Source organism: Ranitomeya variabilis, chromosome 4 (genome assembly GCF_051348905.1).
Source record: "Ranitomeya variabilis isolate aRanVar5 chromosome 4, aRanVar5.hap1, whole genome shotgun sequence".
Classification (NCBI taxonomy): domain Eukaryota; kingdom Metazoa; phylum Chordata; class Amphibia; order Anura; family Dendrobatidae; genus Ranitomeya; species Ranitomeya variabilis.
Window position 1 is genome coordinate 117495260 of NC_135235.1, and position 18447 is coordinate 117513706.

Consider the following 18447-nt stretch of genomic DNA (forward strand, 5'->3'; position numbering starts at 1 on the left):
CATGGAGGTCTGGATTTTTAATGATGCTCAAAATCAGTGTAAAATCAAATTGCAGGCTGATCCAACTTCAGTTGAAATGCCTCAAGACAAATAAATGCTCAGTAGTGTTCATGGTCTCCACATACCTATATGATCTCCCTACAATGCCATGGTATACTCCTGATGAGGGGGCAGATGTTCTCCTGAGGGATCTCGTCCCAGACCTGGATTAAAGAATGTCAACTCCTGGACACTCTGTGGTGCAATGTGCAATGGTGGATAGAACAAGAGATGATATCTCACATGTGCGCCATTGGATTCAGGTCTGGGGAACGGGCAGGCCAGTCCATAGCATCAATACCTTCATCATGCAGGAGGAACTGCTGATGCACACTAAAGACGCACTTTAGCCGCATAAGGCCTAGGATTGTCATGCATCAGAAGGAACCCAGTGCACATGCATATCGTCTAACAATGGGTCTGAGGATCTCATCACGGTACCTAATGGCAGTATGGAGTACCTCTGGCTAGCACGTGGGCTGTGTGGTCCTCCAAAGAAATTCCTTCCCACACCATTATTGACCCACTGCCAAACCGGTCATACTGAAGGATGTTGCAGGTAGCAGAACGTTCTCCACAGCGTCTCCAGACTTGGTCACGTCTGTCATGTGCTCAGTGTGAACCTGCTTTTGTCTGTGAAGAGCACAGGGCGCCAATGTTGAATCTGCCACTTGCCCTGCCTGTTGGACTGTTACCGCAAAACCCACTTGTGGACGTCTGGCCCTCATACCCTCATGGAGTATGTTTCTGACAGTTTGAGCAGACACATTGATGTTAGTGGCCAGCTGGAGGTCATTTTGCAGTGCTCTAGCACTTCCCCCTCCTGTTCCTCTTTGCACAGGTCCTGCTGCTGGATGGTTACCTTCCTACAGCCACTCTCCACGTCTCCTGATGTACTGGCCTGTCTCCTGGTATCTGCTCCATGCTCTGGGCACTGCTAATAGACCCAGCTAACCACCTTGCCACAACTCGCATTGATGTGCCATCCTGGATGAGCTGCACTACCTGAACAACTTCTGTATGTTGTAGACACTTCCTCATGCTACTTTTTACAGTACCCCTAGAGGTGAGGGCAATGACCAAATGCAAAAGTGGTCAAAAAACCAAAAAGGAAACCACTTTTTTTTATAGGGATTGTCTTGCTAATTGTATATCACTTCTACCTGTTGTCTGTTCCATTTGCAAAACAGGAGAAATTGGTTAACAATTGGTGTTAATTCATAACTGGACTGGCTGATTTCACAGACTTGTGATTGACTTGGAGTTACATTGTGTTGTTTGTTTCCTTTATTTTTTTTTTGAGCTGTTTTATATTGACCCTTGTATCTCCACTTCCCAAGTCTATCTCAAAGTCAATGTAACTACCTCGGATGTTTTTCTAGGAGGGGACAATGCTAGTGGCTGGCTATCGGACTATAGGGTTAAACCGATTGCAAATGCTAGTGTGTGTTTGTTTTTGTTTTTTTTGTTTTGTTTTTTTTCTTTTTTAAAGAATTTGAGTGGGCAAGACATCTGCCTCCTTGGGAATATTGTGTGTAATGCAGAATATGAGGGTGGTGAATGATCGTCACCCAAGAGTCTTACTCGGCACCATGCACACAGAGCAAGAACCATAAAGATCCGTGCATTACTCAGTTTTTACATTTTTGCATGGTGTGTTTTTAAGTTGGCCTTTTCCACTACTTTTAAGTATCCTTATCAGATCAGTGGGGGTCCGACACCCAACACCCCCACTGATTAGCTGTTACTTGTCTTGTAGCCAGATATAAACTCCGCAGTGCCATACGCTATGTAGTGGCCGCTGCCAGGTACTGCAGCTCAGCTGCTCCCACCAATCTCCTATTAATAAGCTAAGATACAGTTGTCAATATAAAGGTAGCGGACAGCCTTTTTTTAAAGTTTAATCTTCGTGTCTTTCTTTGCCATTCGGTCAGATGATGATTTGCTCACTTAGTTTCTTATTGCTCCAGATTTTTAGACCATTTGAATTGTCAGGGAGAAAAATCCTCAGCCAGAGACTTGTGACTTTCCATCATGCAACTAATTCTAGATCTGCGACTTTGGGTGGAAATAAACTAAATCGCAGACTTGCAAGAATGTCTTAGGCTACGTTCACATTTGCGTTGCGTCGGGCGCAGCCGCGGCAACGCATGCGTCATGCTCCCCTATATTTAACATGGGGGGCGCATGGACATGCGTTGTGTTGCGTTTTGTGACGCATGCGTTTTTTTGGCGCAAGCGTCAGGGCGCAGAGGATGCAGCATGTTGCATTTTTTTTGCGCTATAAAAATGAACGCATGCGTCACAAAACGCTGCGTTTTGCTCCGTTTTGCATGCGTTTTTGCGTGCGTTGCGTCGCCGACGCAGCACACAACAACGCAAATGTGAACGTAGCCTTAATTGTAGGACGGCTGAACTTCCACACGATTCCAGTAGATTATCGCTTGCTGCACAACTTTTTCTAAAAAAAAATAAAAAAAAAAAAGAGAAAAAAAAAATAGTTTCAAGGTATAGAAGCAATTTTTACATATGTTCTTCCAAGAGGACGTGACTGCTCCCTTTACATTTGTGTTAGTAAATATTTACATTTCTCATGGTATTCTGTTTGTTACTCCTCCTGGAATGTATCAATAATTTAGCAACTGGACTTCATTCTTTTGTCAGCAGGGTGTGTCCTCTCCGTCCATTCAGTTCTACAGTGTCAAATTGTAATTTGTCAGTTTAGACATAAATTTCCAGGAGGAATACCAAAGAAATGAGTCGAAGCATAGGTTGGTATACATGCAACACATAGGAGCATTCACACTGTGGCCATTTGACCTACAAAACCTAAGATAGAAATAAAATGGGGACAGTGGGGATATTGTCTGTAAAGCTTTGTGGAACTAATGGCAAAATATAAAATAAATAAAATGAGCATCCACCCTGATGTAAGTAAATGGTAATAGTACATATAAGTAGCAAATTGATTACCAAGTGCCCGATCTAAAAAGCATAAAAGCCATCCCACTAGCACCAAAGTGTACCTCAATCAGAACGGTCCAATCTTCTAGTAGTAAAACCTCACCTTGTCAGACAACCTCATTGTACAGTGGCTTGCAAAAGTATCCACTCCTCCCTCGCTTTGCTTATCTATTGTTACATTATAACCTTTGTTTAACCCCTTAAGCTAGGTTCACATCGCGTTAGTGCTATCCGTTAAGTTAAACGGATGCGCTAACGCTGATGCCCAAAATTGCTTTTTTGCTACAATCGCGTGGTACCATTGTGTCAGCATGTGTTAGCAAAAGAGGTCTATGCACAGCAAACGCGTCCGTTGGCTGTGCGTTAGGTCTAACCTACCCAAAAATGTGGTAAACTGCATTCGAGGTTGCGTCACAAAGTAACTCCTCATCGCTAACGCATACCGATTTTGACATGCGTTAGAATGCGTTACGATAATGTAAGTTTATGTTAGTGCTGCTAAGAAACGGATCCGTTAAACGGATCGCCCTAACGCAATATGAACCTAGCCTTAGTGAGACAGGGCCAAATTTTTAAAATCTGACCAGTGTCACTTTGTGGTAATAACTCTAAAACGCTTGGACAAATCCTAGTAATTTTGAGATTTTTTTTCATAGCACATTGTAATTTATGCTAATGGTACATCTAGGTCAATATGTTTTGTGTTTTAATTACAAAAAATATCAGAAATTTGAGAAAAATAATACAACATTTTTTTTTAGCAATTTTGAGTGATTATCCCTTTAATCCATAGTCAAACCATAGAAAAACCTTAATAACTAACATTTCCCTCATGTTTTCTTTAAATCAGCACCGTTTGTAAAATGTTTTCATTTTGTTAGCATTTTAGGAAGTTTAAAAATATCGCCGTAATTTTTTATTTTTTCAAGGAAATTTACAAAACTTATTTTTTTAGAAACCTATCCATGTTTGAAGTGACTTTGGGGGTCCTATATATTGGGAAACCCACAAAAGAGAGACCATTTTGAAAACAGCACCTCCTGACATTTTGAAAACTGCTGTCACATAGTTTGTTTACCCTTCAGGTGATTTTCAGGAATGAATGCAAAGTGACATAACAGGAATGAAAAAGGTTATTTTAACCACCTAAATGTCGGTAACTTCTGAGCAGTTTACTATAGCTGGCAGACTCTTAAGGCTGGGTTCACATTGCGTTAATGCAGCCCGTTCAACACATGCGTTAAACGGGCTGCGTAACGCAAGTGCTCAAATGTGATCGGGCTAGCGCAGGTAGAGCATCTGCTAGCTCTATCTGCGTTAGTGGTGACGGACCCGGAAACGCTGCAGCCCGCATCCCAGGGTCCATCACTCAATGACGGCACATCGCTAGCACACGCCCATTATGGGCATGTGCTAGCGATGCGTCCGACATAATATTTAATGTCCATAAGGGATTGAATGTATGCAATATTGTAACTGAAGAAATCTGGAACTTTTTAATTGATAAATAAAAGGTATTTTTTACTCTACCATTGGACTGATCGCTGGAGAAGCAAAAAGTTCTATATCTATCTAATATATATATATATATATATATATATATATATATATATATATATATATATATATATATATATATTTTATTTTTTTTTTCTTTTTAAATAAAGTTATAAGGGTGAAAAGTTGACCAGCGATTTCTCATTTTTACAACAACATTTGCAAAGCCATTTTTTTAGGGACTAGATCACATTTCAAGTGACTTTGAGGGGCCTATATGACAGAAAAAACTGTGCCTACAAGTGACACCATTCTAAAAACTGCACCCTTTTGTCACAAAAATGTTACTTTTAGACACATTTTTTTTTTTTTTTTTGCAAGGGTAATAGGAAAAATGGACCTTTAAAGGGAACCTATCACCCCGTTTTTTAAAAATTAGATAAAAATAGTGTGAAATAGGGGCAGAGCTGGGCTTTACATTAGGGCCTTTTCGGTGCCTTTACACCCCCGTTAGGCTGCCCAAATACCTTTGTGAAGTGGCCGTTTTCTGCTGTCACTCAAGTGGGTCAGGTCGGATGGGCGTGGTCACAGCGCTGTTTGTCCCCCAGGATCCTGCTCATCATTACGTTGGTGGCGTAGTGGTGTGCGCATGTCCAAAGAAGATCCACTGCCCAGGAGATGAATAACGGCGCGGTCTTCGCTATTTAGCCGTTTACCGGTGGGCGCGGCCATCTTTCCTGTGGCCGCGCCTGCGCAGATGGAGCGCTCTGCTGCCCGGGACTTCAGGAAAATGGCCGCGGGATTCCGCGCGTGCGCAGATGGAGATCGCGGCGGCCATTTTCCTGAAGTCCCGGGCAGCAGAGCGCTCCATCTGCGCAGGCGCGGCCACAGGAAAGATGGCCGCGCCCACCGGTAAACGGCTGAATAGCGAAGACCGCGCCGTTATTCATCTCCTGGGCAGTGGATCTTCTTTGGACATGCGCACACCACTACGCCACCAACGTAATGATGAGCAGGATCCTGGGGGACAAACAGCGCTGTGACCACGCCCATCCGACCTGACCCACTTGAGTGACAGCAGAAAACGGCCACTTCACAAAGGTATTTGGGCAGCCTAACGGGGGTGTAAAGGCACCGAAAAGGCCCTAATGTAAAGCCCAGCTCTGCCCCTATTTCACACTATTTTTATCTAATTTTTAAAAAACGGGGTGATAGGTTCCCTTTAAAATGTATTGTGCAATTTCTCCTGAGCATACAGATACCCCATACGTCAGGGCAAAACCACGGTAGGGCTCGGAAGGGGAGGAGCATAATTTGACTTTTTGAATGTAAAACATGAATGAATAATTGGACGCCATGTTGCGTTTGGAGAGCCCCTGTGTGCCTAAACAGTGGAACCCTCCCCACAAGTGACACCATTTTGGAAGCTAGACCCCTCCAAGGAATGTATCTAGATGTGTGTTGAACACCTTGAACCCAAAGCTAGACAGAAGTTTATAACATATAGTTGTGAAAATAAAAAAAAATCTAAATTTTTCCCACAAAAATGTGTTTAGCCCTCAATTTTTTTCTCACAAGGATAGCAGGAGAAAATAAACCCCAGAAGGGAATAAGCGCCTTATTGGAGTTCATATTTTGCTGGACTGGTGTGAGGTTGCCATTTCACATTAGCAGAGCACCTCACATGCTAGAACAGCAGAAACCCCCCACCACCACCCATAAGAGACCCCATTTTACAGACTATACCTCTTAATTAATTCATATAGTGCAGTGATCATATTGACACCACAGGTGGGTCACAGTATTTTATACCATTGAGCGATAAAAATTTTTTACCACCAAAATGTTTTAGCCACAGATTTTACATTTTCCAACTGGGAAATGGGTAAAAATGGCATCAAAATGTGTCCCTCAAATTGTGCTGAATGTAGAAATACCCCAAATGTGGCTGTACAGCACTCCTTAGCCATATGGTGAGACTCTGGAGCGAAAGAGTGTCATTTGTCAATAGCGCTCCGTCCCTCCCGAGTCTGGCCGTATGGCTAAGCAGTACTATTAGGGTATGTGCACACGTTGCGGATTTTGCTGCGGATTTTTCCGCAGCGGATTTGGAAAATCCGCAGTGCAAAACCACTGCAGTTTTCACTGCGGATTTTCACGTGGTTTCTTCTGCGGATTCCTCTGCGGGTTTTCAACTGCACTTTCCTATTGGTGCAGGTTGAAAACCGCTGCGGAATCCGCAGAAAGAAGTGACATGCTTCTTCTTTTTTTCCGCAGCGAATCCACGCGGAATTTTCCGCAGCATGTGCACTGCGGATTTTGTTTTCCATAGGTTAACATTGTATTGTACACCGCATGGAAAACTGCTGCGGATCCGCAGCGTCAAATCCGCTGCGGATCCGCAGCAAAATCCGCAGCGTGTGCACATAGCCTTATACAGGAGCCATCCTGGAGGACAGAAAGTTCTGTAATAGTTTGTAGACTCCATATACAGTCATGGACAAAAATTTGGAGAATGAGACAAATATTAATTTTTCCAAAGTCTACTGCTTCATTTTTTCTAATGGCAATTTGCATATACTCCTGAATGTCAGAGTGATCAGCTTAACAGCAATTACTGTACTTGCAAAGTCAATATTTGCACAGAAAATGAACTTTAACCCCCAAAACACATTTCAACATCATTGCAGTCCTGCCTTAAAAGGAGCAGCTAACATCGTTTTAGTGATTGATCCATTAACACAGGTGTGGGTGTTGATGAGGACAGGGCGGGCGATCAATCAGTCATGATTAAGTAAGAATGACATCACTGGACACTTTAAAAGGAGGCTGGTGCTTGGTATCATTGTTTCTCTTCAGTTAACCATGGTTATCTCTAAAGAAACACGTGCAGCCATCATTGCACTGCACAAAAATGGCCTAACGGAAGAGTATTGCAGCTACAAAGATTGCACCTCAGTCAACAATCTATCGCATCATCAAGAACTTCAAGGAGAGAGCTTCCATTGTTGTCAAAAAGGCTCCAGGGCGCCCAAGAAAGACCAGCAAGCGCCAGGACCGTATCTTAAAACTGTTTCAGCTGCGGGATTGGACTCCCAGCAGTGCCGAGCTTGCTCAGGAATGGCAGCAGGCTGGTGTGAGTGCTTCTGCACCCACTGTGAGGCGGAGACACTTTGAGCAAGGCCTGGTTTCAAGGAGGGCAGCAAAGAAGCCACTTCTCTCCAGAAAAAACATCAGGGACCGACTGATATTCTGCAAAAGGTACAGGGAGTGGACTGCTGAGGACTGGGGCAAAGTCATTTTCTCTGATGAATCCCCTTTTCGATTGTTTGGGACATCTGGAAAACAGCTTATTCGGAGAAGAAGAGGTGAGCGCTACCACCAGTCTTGTCTCATGCCAACTGTAAAGCATCCTGAAACCATTCATGTGTGGGGTTGCTTCTCAGCCAAGGGAATCGGCTCACTCACAGTCTTGCCTAAAAACACAGCCATGAATAAAGAATGGTACCAGAATGTCCTCCAAGAGCAACTTCTCCCAACTGTCCAAGAGCAGTTTGGCGCCCAACAATGCCTTTTCCAGCATGATGGAGCACCTTGCCATAAAGCAAAGGTGATAACTAAATGGCTCATGGAACAAAACATAGAGATTTTGGGTCCATGGCCTGGAAACTCCCCAGATCTTAATCCCTTTGAGAACTTGTGGTCAATCATCAAGAGACGGGTGGACAAACAAAAACCAACAAATTCTGGCAAAATGCAAGCATTGATTATGCAAGAATGGACTGCTATCAGTCAGGATTTGGTCCAGAAGTTGATTGAGAGCATGCCAGGGAAAATTGCAGAGGTCTTGAAGAAGAAGGGTCAACACTGCAAATATTGACTTGCTGCATTAACTCATTCTAACTGTCAATATAACCTATTGGTACTCACAGAAATATAATTGCAATCATATTATATGTGATATAAACATCAAACACTAATAAAAACCAGAGGGCAGCAGATCATGTGAAAATATAATTTTGGTGTCATTCTCAAAACTTTTGGCCATGACTGTACAGAGCCCCTAAGTGCTAGAAGAGCCAAGTTCCCCCTCAAGTGACCCCATTTTGGGAATTTACAGATGTAGTGACTATTTTGACCCAATGGGTGTTTCCCAGAAACAGGCAACAGTGGATGTTGCTGAGTGAAAATTGCAAACTGTCATTGTAGTGCCCCAGGACATTGTAGTGCCCATACATTATACCCAGCTCATGCACCTGTAAATTTGCTGGATCTCATGGCTACAGACAAGCCAAACATGTGGACACTAACTGCGGTTTATGCACACTGGGGCTCAGAAGGGATGGGGGCATTTGGATTTGGGAGCACAACATTTGCTATATTTCCTTTTGGGTGCATGGGCCATTTCACTTTTCCAGAGCCTTTATGCTACCAGTATAAAGCCCCCTATATTTCCGTTAACAGATGATGGACCTTAGTGGGGGCTTGCTTTTTTTTTTTGTGGATAGAGTTGAAGCTTTTATTGGGAACATTTTATGTAACATTTATGATCACATTTATCTGGCGCTCTACACTGACCATTTTTATCGGGGTTTCGATCTAAGTCTTAAGTCTCCGAGTGACATAATTCAGATGACACAACTGGTACATATTCTGAATAGCTGTCTTTTCAGTATGTTTGTTTCCTCCATGCAGGTTGTATCTGCAGCAGACTCTCAATGACACCGTAGGTCGTAAAATTGTGGTGGATTTCTTGGGTTTTAACTGGAATTGGATTAACAAACAGCAGGCGAGACACGGCTGGGGCCAGTTAACCTCCAACCTTCTGCTGATTGGCATGGAAGGTAAAGACTGTCCTGGGATAGCACTAGATATGTATGTGATGTGGAATGTCTCTGGGTGCGGCCTCCAGTTATTTATTGTCTAAAGCAATGTATGATGTCAGTCCAGTCGTGTCTGACACAGAGAACGTATACTGGCAATGTCTTACCACTGTAACCAACACAGGACGCTACTGGATGAGAAACGTTAGTCTGTACTATGAAGACACATTAGGCCAGGATAATGGCTAGACGACCCCTCTCCTTTTCTCTGAATAGTGATTACAGATGTGCGAATTCTCTGAATTATCCACAGGGTCATCCAACCATCTAATGTGTATGGAGGCTCCGACTAACAGTCAATGGGTAATGTAAGGGTACCAATCAACCAATCTTTGTATACACACCAGCATTCTTCTGTCTTAAAACAAGTGAACAAGCCATGGTTGCCTGTTTGTAAGACTGTCAGGAGGGGAATGAAACAAACTCATTCAGCGAACAGCTATGCAAGGTATATGCCCTAAAGGGTATTTATTTCTAAAGGGTTGGGGGGGTTAGAAAACAAATCAATGTCTGCTTTGTAACTTATCAAAGTCCGTTCCATCCGTTTAAGGCTACGTTCACATTTGCGGTGTGCGCCGCAGCGTCGGTCGCCGCATGCGTCATGCGCCCCTATATTTAACATGGGGGCGCATGGACATGCGTCGCACTTGCGTTTTGCGCCGCATGCGTCCCTGCGGCGCCCGCGTCTGGGCGCAGAGGACGCAGCAAGTTGCATTTTTGCTGCGTCAAAAATCAATGAAAAAAAGGACGCATGCGGCGCAAAACGCAGCGTTGTGCATGCGTTTTGATGCGTTTTTGTTTGCGTTGTGCGTTGCGGCGCCGACGCTGCGGCGCACAACGCAAATGTAAACGTAGCCTAAAGGAGCTTTAAAAACATCTCGGGCTTTTAAAACATCCATGCGCTACGCAATAAATATCTGCTCAGTGCAGATTAGATATGGGGCCCACAATTGTCTCCTAGAATGGTCCCTTTCTCGCACTGCTTTCAGTGATGTATTACACTTTGGGTATAGCATGTGGCATACTTTGTGTGATGCCTCTGTGTGGATCACAGTTCAGTACAAATAGGCAAGTGTACTATCTCATCACAGGCAATGAGGACTTCTTTTTTTTTTTTTTTTTTTTTTTTTTTTTATTCTTGTGAGTGTGCTCTACAGTGGGTGAAATTAGTGCATCTAAGTAGGTTTGGTGGTGTATGTGCTGGGAGCTGTGCACCATGAATGTACCCCAAAAGGCATGTTTGTCCCTCAAAAGTAAAATAGGCCTCTAGGAGGGATTATTAAACCTTTGAAAAAATATATTAAAAAAAACATCCAGTAGGGCCACGTCTCCACGCGAAGCCGTGCGAGAAGGAGCCCATTCCAGATACCTTTGGGTCCCATCTCTCTGACCTAGAGTGTTCGGTCTCGTTAACAGGTTCAGTATTTGGTCAGTATTTTACATATGTATTTAAAGCCAAAACCAGGAGTGGGTGATAAATGCAGTGGTGACGGGTTTCTATTATACTTTTTCTTTGACTGGTCCTTCCTGGTTTTGGCTTACAAAAACCACTTGCTGACCAAATACTGAAAGTGTGAGCGTGGCCTTAAGATATTTATGGCATGTCGTATAGACATTATAGATATCTGATATGTTCCACCAATATAGTCCAAAAAGTCCTTTATATGGGTCCCATGCAGAGAGCCTATCGAAAAAGCATAACTATGACCAAAAACCAGTAAGTATAACATTTCACAATTAAAGATAAAAAATGTTAAAAATGCAGTGCATATAGCCATACGTAGGGGTTTCAGTTTTCTCTGGCCCTTTGTCTATTTCTCTGCACTGGGTTGGTTCATGTTTTTGTTACCATCTCTAATAAAGTTTGTGACTTTCTATACTTACGGATTGGTCGAAGTCTTTCTTTTTTTCATAGGCTATATAGGCAAATATTTGACACATGGTGTTTACCTTGATGAGATAAGGGATGGATAGGAAACGGGTATGTATTCACATACTTGTTTTCCTTCCTTAGAAGTACCGTAACTATCCTTTTTTAGGTGCTATATAACTTACAAAGCTGTTGGCTGAACACGCTTGTTTGTGTTACTACTATTTCTCCTGACTTCCCTACACATAGGAAAGCCACAAAAGAATTGGGAATGTTGTTTTAGGGCACCAGATACTGCGCTCTCCTGACATCACCTGAATGCACTAACCAGACAATCCCGGTAATTCTCAGTGTCAGTAGATTCAATCCTCATCTCTTTATGCTGGCATAACATCACTTCACTAATCTAAACCCTCCTCCGAATCTGGTCCTTGTTTTCATCTGTTCCCACACCCTCCATGCATGATGTAGTACTTTATATCTGGGCACATACAGATATTGGCTGGTGACCGGTTCATTCAGCTTTACATGAATACCTAATTGATTATAATGATGGCTGGACCATACAATTAGGCACTCTTGTCACTCCTGCGTCCTCTTAGATCGTAAGCTCTTGTGAGCAGGGCCCTCACTATTCTTTGAATTTGTGAGTTGCTGTAACATCTGATATTTTTGAATTTTATAACAATATGCAATTTGTTCGTGCTATTTTTTTTTTATTTTTTTTTTAAATCAAGTAAATTTGTATTAATTTTTGTTACACATACACAAATAACAATCTCAACCAAAGTTTTTTAACCCCTCCCTAGCATTTGTTATTCAGAATACCATTTGTTGGTGCTATTTAAATACGTATTGTCAAAATTGCGGTGGGCCCTATACACATTAAATGGATGGTCGATCTTGTGGGTATTGGTGAATATGGATAGCTTTTAAATGGGTTTTCAAAAACCAATATTGATTTTCATCCTAAATGTCTTTTAATAAAGTAACTTTTTCTAATACGGTATAATTAAAAAGTCTCTCCTTCTTTCTCTAATCTAACTGCTTTATTATTTCCCACGCTCACTGCCACAGCCTGTCCAGATCTTGAAACAAAGCGTAATCAGTGACATCCATTACAGGGGCTGGGCTTAGTCCCTGCTGTACTTGGCATGCATCAGTTGCCAATTCCGTCGTATTCTCAGTAAGCGTTCACTCCTTACTGTGCAATATTAATCTATGCACAGTGACAGTGCGCTCCCTTGCTGGCTCAAATTGGAAGTGACAAGCCTGCAACAGAGTGCACTGTCGATGTGAATTGTAAGGAGAGAACACTGTGTCTACTCTCTTTGTCTCCATACGATGTGCACTGTGAGCTCTGTTGCTGGCTCGTCACTTTTTTTTTTATTAGAGCCAACAAGAAGTGCGGTCGCTGACTTGACTGGTGCATGTTCAGTTCATGGGAAATGGGCTGTGGCAGTAACCACAGTCTTTGCCCCCTTGTGACGTCCTGTCTGAGTATAGCAGCACACACTATAGTGGTTAGATAGGGGAAGAGTTGGGACTTTTTAATTACACCATATTGGAAAAACTATTATATTTAAAATAAATAAACATTAGGATGATAATTAATATTAGTTTCAGACCACCACTTTAATCGAATGTGCATTGGGATTTTTAATCATAAGATTGATGTTGGAGACATTACGGGAAGAAATGCGCTGCAAGTTGTAGTACACTGGATGCTGATGGATGACTTTTCTACATGGTGATTTCCCATCATTCATTAGTTATTATAGAAACACAAGTAGATGCATACACTGTACATTACATTGGTGTATAGCTTTAATCTCAAAATAAGGCAGTACCTGTAACAAACTACATTTCCAGAAATCGGTTTGGTTAACATATTGAAAAAAATTGCTTGTCTTGAATTGGTTATTTATTTTTTACAAATCTTTTGTATTAAAGCATAGCGCTCTACGTAGGTATTACATCTGTACACGGTGAGAGCATTTTCCACATTTCTGTGACAGTGTTGGGATGCTTCGGTCGCCTGTGTACGTGTCTAAACTCATGTTGCTGTTTCTGTGCAGGGAATGTGACACCGGCGCACTATGACGAGCAGCAAAACTTCTTTGCCCAGATTAAAGGATACAAGCGTTGTATCCTCTTTCCACCCGAACAGTTTGAATGCCTCTATCCATACCCTGTTCACCATCCCTGTGACAGACAGAGCCAGGTGAGAATCATTTCTGCCATCCTGCCAGCATGCCATTCTCCCCTGATGTCCATGTGAACAGATCGTATGTTCTGGTCACCATCAGCAGATATTTTCAAGGTGTTGATTAAAACAGTCATGTAATATTCAGTATATCTTGTGGTAGTTATTTATTTTATTTTTTTTAAATGTTTTGTCTTTTTATTTGGTATTTTGCACTAACGAGCTTCCTGGTCTTCAAATGAGTAGGAGGGCTAAATGGCTGATGGGATATTTCAGGTCTCCCAAGTATTTCTTAAATCAGCTTAGTGTGTAAATGTATGTATATGTTCGTTATATTTTCCGGTTGCATAACGTAACAAAACAGTAGAAAGAATACATTAATACTTTATGTACTATCCATACAACACAATTTGAAACCTACATATTTCTGATGTGAGTCAACCCTATTGTCACACTAGATGCATAAATAAGAATATTTTCTATTTTTAGGCAAAGAAAAATGCTCACTTCCCTCTCATCCTATTAGTATATGCTTTTATAATAAATATTCTGTGTAGATATGAGAAATTTTATATACTGTACATATTATATATTCTCTATATATTGTATATACTCGAGTATTAGCCGAGACCCTTAATTTTGCCACAAAAAGCTTATTGACTCATGTATAAACCTAGGGTGGGGAATGCAGCAGCTACTGGTAAATTTAAAAAATAAAAATGGATACCAATAAAAGTAAAATTGAGACACCAGTAGGTTAGGTGTTTTTGAATATCCATATTGAATCAGGAGCCCAATATAATTCTCCATACAGTTCATGATGGACCACATAAGATGCTGCATATAAAATACGCTCCATAAAATTTATGATGGGCCCCATAAGATGCTCCATACAAAATACGCCCCATATAATGCTGCATAAAAGGTTAATGATGGGCCCCATAAGATGCACTGTAGAATATTGTGCCCCATATAATGATGCACAAAGTTTGATGGCCCCATAATATGCGCCATAGATTATGCCCCATATAATGCTGCACAAAGGTTGATGGCCCCATAAGATGCTCCATAGAATAATATGCCCCATATGCTGCTGCGATTTAAAAAAAAAAAAAAAACTCACGTCGCTTGGGGTCTGGTGCCGGTGTCCTGAGCAGGCAGGGACACTGGCACGCTATGGGGCCAGGTGCGGGAGTCGCCGCTGGCTCAGGACACCACACTTGGGATATTCACCTGTCCCCGTTCCACCGCCGCGCGCCGCTGTGTCTTCCGGGTCTCTGCAGTAACTGTTCAGGCAGAGGGCGCACACTAACCACGTCATCACGCCCTCTTACCTGAACGTCCCAGCCAGATGACGCAGAAGACACAGCCTGGCAGTGGAACGGGGACAGATGAATATCGCATGGCTCACCCTCCCTCGTCATACTCACCTGCTCCCAGCGCGGTCCCTGCTTCTCCGATGGTCTCTGGCGTGGGCAGCTTGTTCCTGTGTTCAGCGGTCACATGGTACCGCTCATTAAAGTATTCATTTTCTTTACTGAGCTGTACCACGTGACCGCTGAACACAGGAGGAGCTGCGGGCGCCAGAGACCATCGGAGAAGCAGGGACCATGCTGGGAGCAGGTGAGTATGATGTGACAGCCGCTGCTCCCCCTCCCCCTTAAAAAATGGGCTGAAAATCTCGGCTTATACTCGAGTATATATGGTAGATAGATATATATTAGGTCTGTATTTGTTTGTTTTTTTTAGTTCAAATTTTAGTACATTTCTTTTTTGATGAACTGCTTTTTCAAGCATTATATTTATTTTAATTTTGCACTACTAGGGAACTGGAATCTACTCAGTGTAAGGCAAGAAATTTGCTATAGGGACTCTGTTTCCATCTCTTCTAGTATACCCAAAATACTCACTCGTATACACAATTATAATATAATATAATTCGTATACACCAAATTACTAAGTTATCTTGTATCGATTGGAGAGGTGGATAACTTTCTGATCGCTAGGGGCCTGTCTGAAGAGCTTTTCACCAATCCCAAGAATGGAACTCTGAAGAGCCCCATCTGAATAGAGGAGTTGAGCATGTGCATCTCCACTCAATCCATTCGCTATGGTGAAAGCAGAGTAAAACGCTTGGCTAACTCCGGAATGCTCATAGAATGGAGGGGTGCATTTTCCACATCTGCTCCATTCAGATGGGGCGCTTCCTGTTTTCAATGAGGGTCCCAAGGGTCAGACCTCCAGTGATCAATCTACTTTGGTACAACCTCTTTATAAAGAACTGTTCCTTGAGGTTATTTTCTAGCCTCCCAATTTTGACGTTTTAGAGGATGGACTTTGGAGAGGTTTGAAGGGGCAGGTGCCCCAGTGCTAATATTTCTTGGAGGGGAAGGGGGTAATTTTAGTATCACAACACTGAGATAGGAAAAAGGTCTTAAAAAAAAAAAGAGAAATTTTACTAAAAATACACTCCAGCTATTTACAACACATTTATTCTTTACTAGATGGTGGCCCGATTCTAAGGCATCGGGTATTCTAGAATATGTATAGTAGTATATAGCACATGCCACGCAGTATATAGCACAGGCCACGCAGTATATAGCACAGGCCACGCAGTATATAGCACAGGCCACGCAGTATATAGCACAGGCCACGCAGTATATAGCACAGGCCATGCAGTATATAGCAATGTGGGCACCATATCCCTGTTTAAAAAAAAAAAAAAAAAAAGACTTAAAATAAAAAAGTTATATACTCACCTTCCGGCGGCCCCCAGATCCAGGCCAGGCATTTAGCGATGCTCCGGTCCCAAGAATGCATTGCAGCTATAACACGTGATGATGTAGCACTCTCGCGAGACCACTACGTCATTGCCGAAATGCAGTCTTGGGACTGGAGCGTCGTGAGGAGCGGGAAAGGCGCCGGAATGTTAGAATATAATAATTCTTATTTTTAACATTAAAACGTTTTTACTATTGATGCTGTGTGTGTGTGTGTGTGTGTGTGTGTGTGTGTGTGTGTGTGTGTGTGTGTGTGTATATATGTATGTGTGTGTGTGTGTGTGTGTGTATGTATGTATGTATATATATGTATGTATGTATATATATGTATGTATGTATATATATGTATGTATATATATATATATATATATATATATATATATATATATATATATATATATATATATATATATATATATATATATATATATTTTTTTTTTTTTTATTATATTTATTTCTCCTACGCCTCATTGGGGGACACAGGACCATGGGTGTTATGCTGCTTGCCACTAGGAGGACACTAAGTAAACACAAAGAGTTAACTCCTCCTCTGCAGTATACACCCCTTGACTGGCCAGTAACGACTCAGTTCTTGCTTAGTGTCTGTAGGAGGCACTTGGGTCTGTTCTCAGACCCCAACGTTTTTTATTTTATTTTTAATTTTCTGTAAATTTTTATTTTTTAATTAACGGAGTGAAGGGGGCGACGGATCCTTTTAGGGTCCGCTCTCCCCCGAACCATCAACAGTCGAGCACGGCGAGTATACCTCCCCGTACCTCTCCTGCGACGTTTGGGGCACGCCTAATCTAAGCTAGGTCGACGGTTCCTATACGGTCTTGATCTCCCCCCTGTAAGATGGCGAGCACATAGAGTATACCTCTCATGTGCATCTCCCGGGCTCCACCGCACTCAAGCCCCACCTTGGCGTCTCGTAGCCCCCACAGTAGCCGTAAGCCCCCTGTGGCAGGCGCATCCATAAGTCCCCTGCGGCAGGCACAGCTGTAAGTCCCCTAAGAAGGCAAGCACACTTCAGGAGGCTCTCTGTCCTCCGACACAGGGAGGATCGATTGAGCCGGAGGTGGGTCCTCCTCGGTGAGTACTATTCTTCCTCACGCTGCCGGCGTGGGAAGACGCGGTCCGGGTCCCTGGGGAGAGGTACCGCTGGCTACATGCCAGCGGCGGTTGTCAGGCGCGGTGTCGCGGCCGCCAGAGCGCTCCGTCGGCCGGATCCACTAATTTAGTCCCCGGCTTCTCCAGCCGGACTAGGCCGCAGTTTAATAATCCCGCCCACCGCCAGAGCCCCGCCCACTGTTCAGGCGCTTCTCGCTTTGAACGAGAAGAGCCCTGCAAATCTCGGGCACCATCTTGGGACTCCACTGCTGCAGGGGAATACAGGCGAAAACGCTACCTCCCTCTCTTCCTCCCTAGGGACACCAGTTCAGGACCGTGGGTAAGCTGCTCCACTGCATAGGGAAAAGCTTAACCCCTTCTCTGCACACATAACTCTGCTATTGAGTTTATCGGAGATAGACATTCACTATGTCTCAATCTAAGGAGGCAAAAAGGGGCAACAAAAAGCACACTGTATTTTTTACCGTATGTGCCACTTGCAATTCTTCTTTGCCGCGTGCCCACAGTTCCCCCTTGTGCCAGAACTGTGAACCGGCCTGTGCGCAGCCACCTGCTGCCGCTACCTCCAATGTCGCCACCGACCCCGCCGAGCCTAACCCTCCTGTGTGGGCCGCGTCCCTGTCACGTTCAATGGAATCCTTAGTCAAGGCATTGGACTCTTTCCGAGGGTCCTCCTTAAGCCAGAACTCACCTCCGTCGGCTGCGACGGAATCTGGGGACGGTGCGGGGCCGTCCGACCACAGGGGGCGTACCGTTCTACGGGACTCCCAGGGTTCCAGAAAAAGGACCCTTCCCTCATCTCCCGTACACGCTCGAGCTTCAGCTTCTGCGAGCTCATCTTCTCGCTCCCCCTCCCCTGAGGGTCGCAGCGTACAGGACTCAGTATATGAGTCGGAGGAATCTTTAACCCAAGACTCCTCTATTGGTCAGGAGACACTTGACTCCCTTATTGAGGCAGTCAACAAAACGTTAATGGTGGACGACGAATCTGCTTCCTCTCAGGAACACGTCGTATCTTCTAAAAAGACTAAACGCGTCCAAAAGATATTTGCTAATCACCCTGAGTTTCAGGACATT

General features: G+C 43.3%; 1 protein-coding gene across 1 annotated transcript in view; it reads left to right on the forward strand.

The window, feature by feature from the left end:
- Positions 1–18447, forward strand: part of HIF1AN (hypoxia inducible factor 1 subunit alpha inhibitor) — a 64633-nt gene that overhangs the window by 22027 nt on the left and 24159 nt on the right. Inside the window, exons 3-4 of the mRNA XM_077259167.1 lie at positions 9196–9344; positions 13332–13477. Of these exons, the coding sequence (XP_077115282.1) occupies positions 9196–9344; positions 13332–13477 (295 nt within the window). The remainder of the gene's footprint in view (positions 1–9195; positions 9345–13331; positions 13478–18447) is intronic.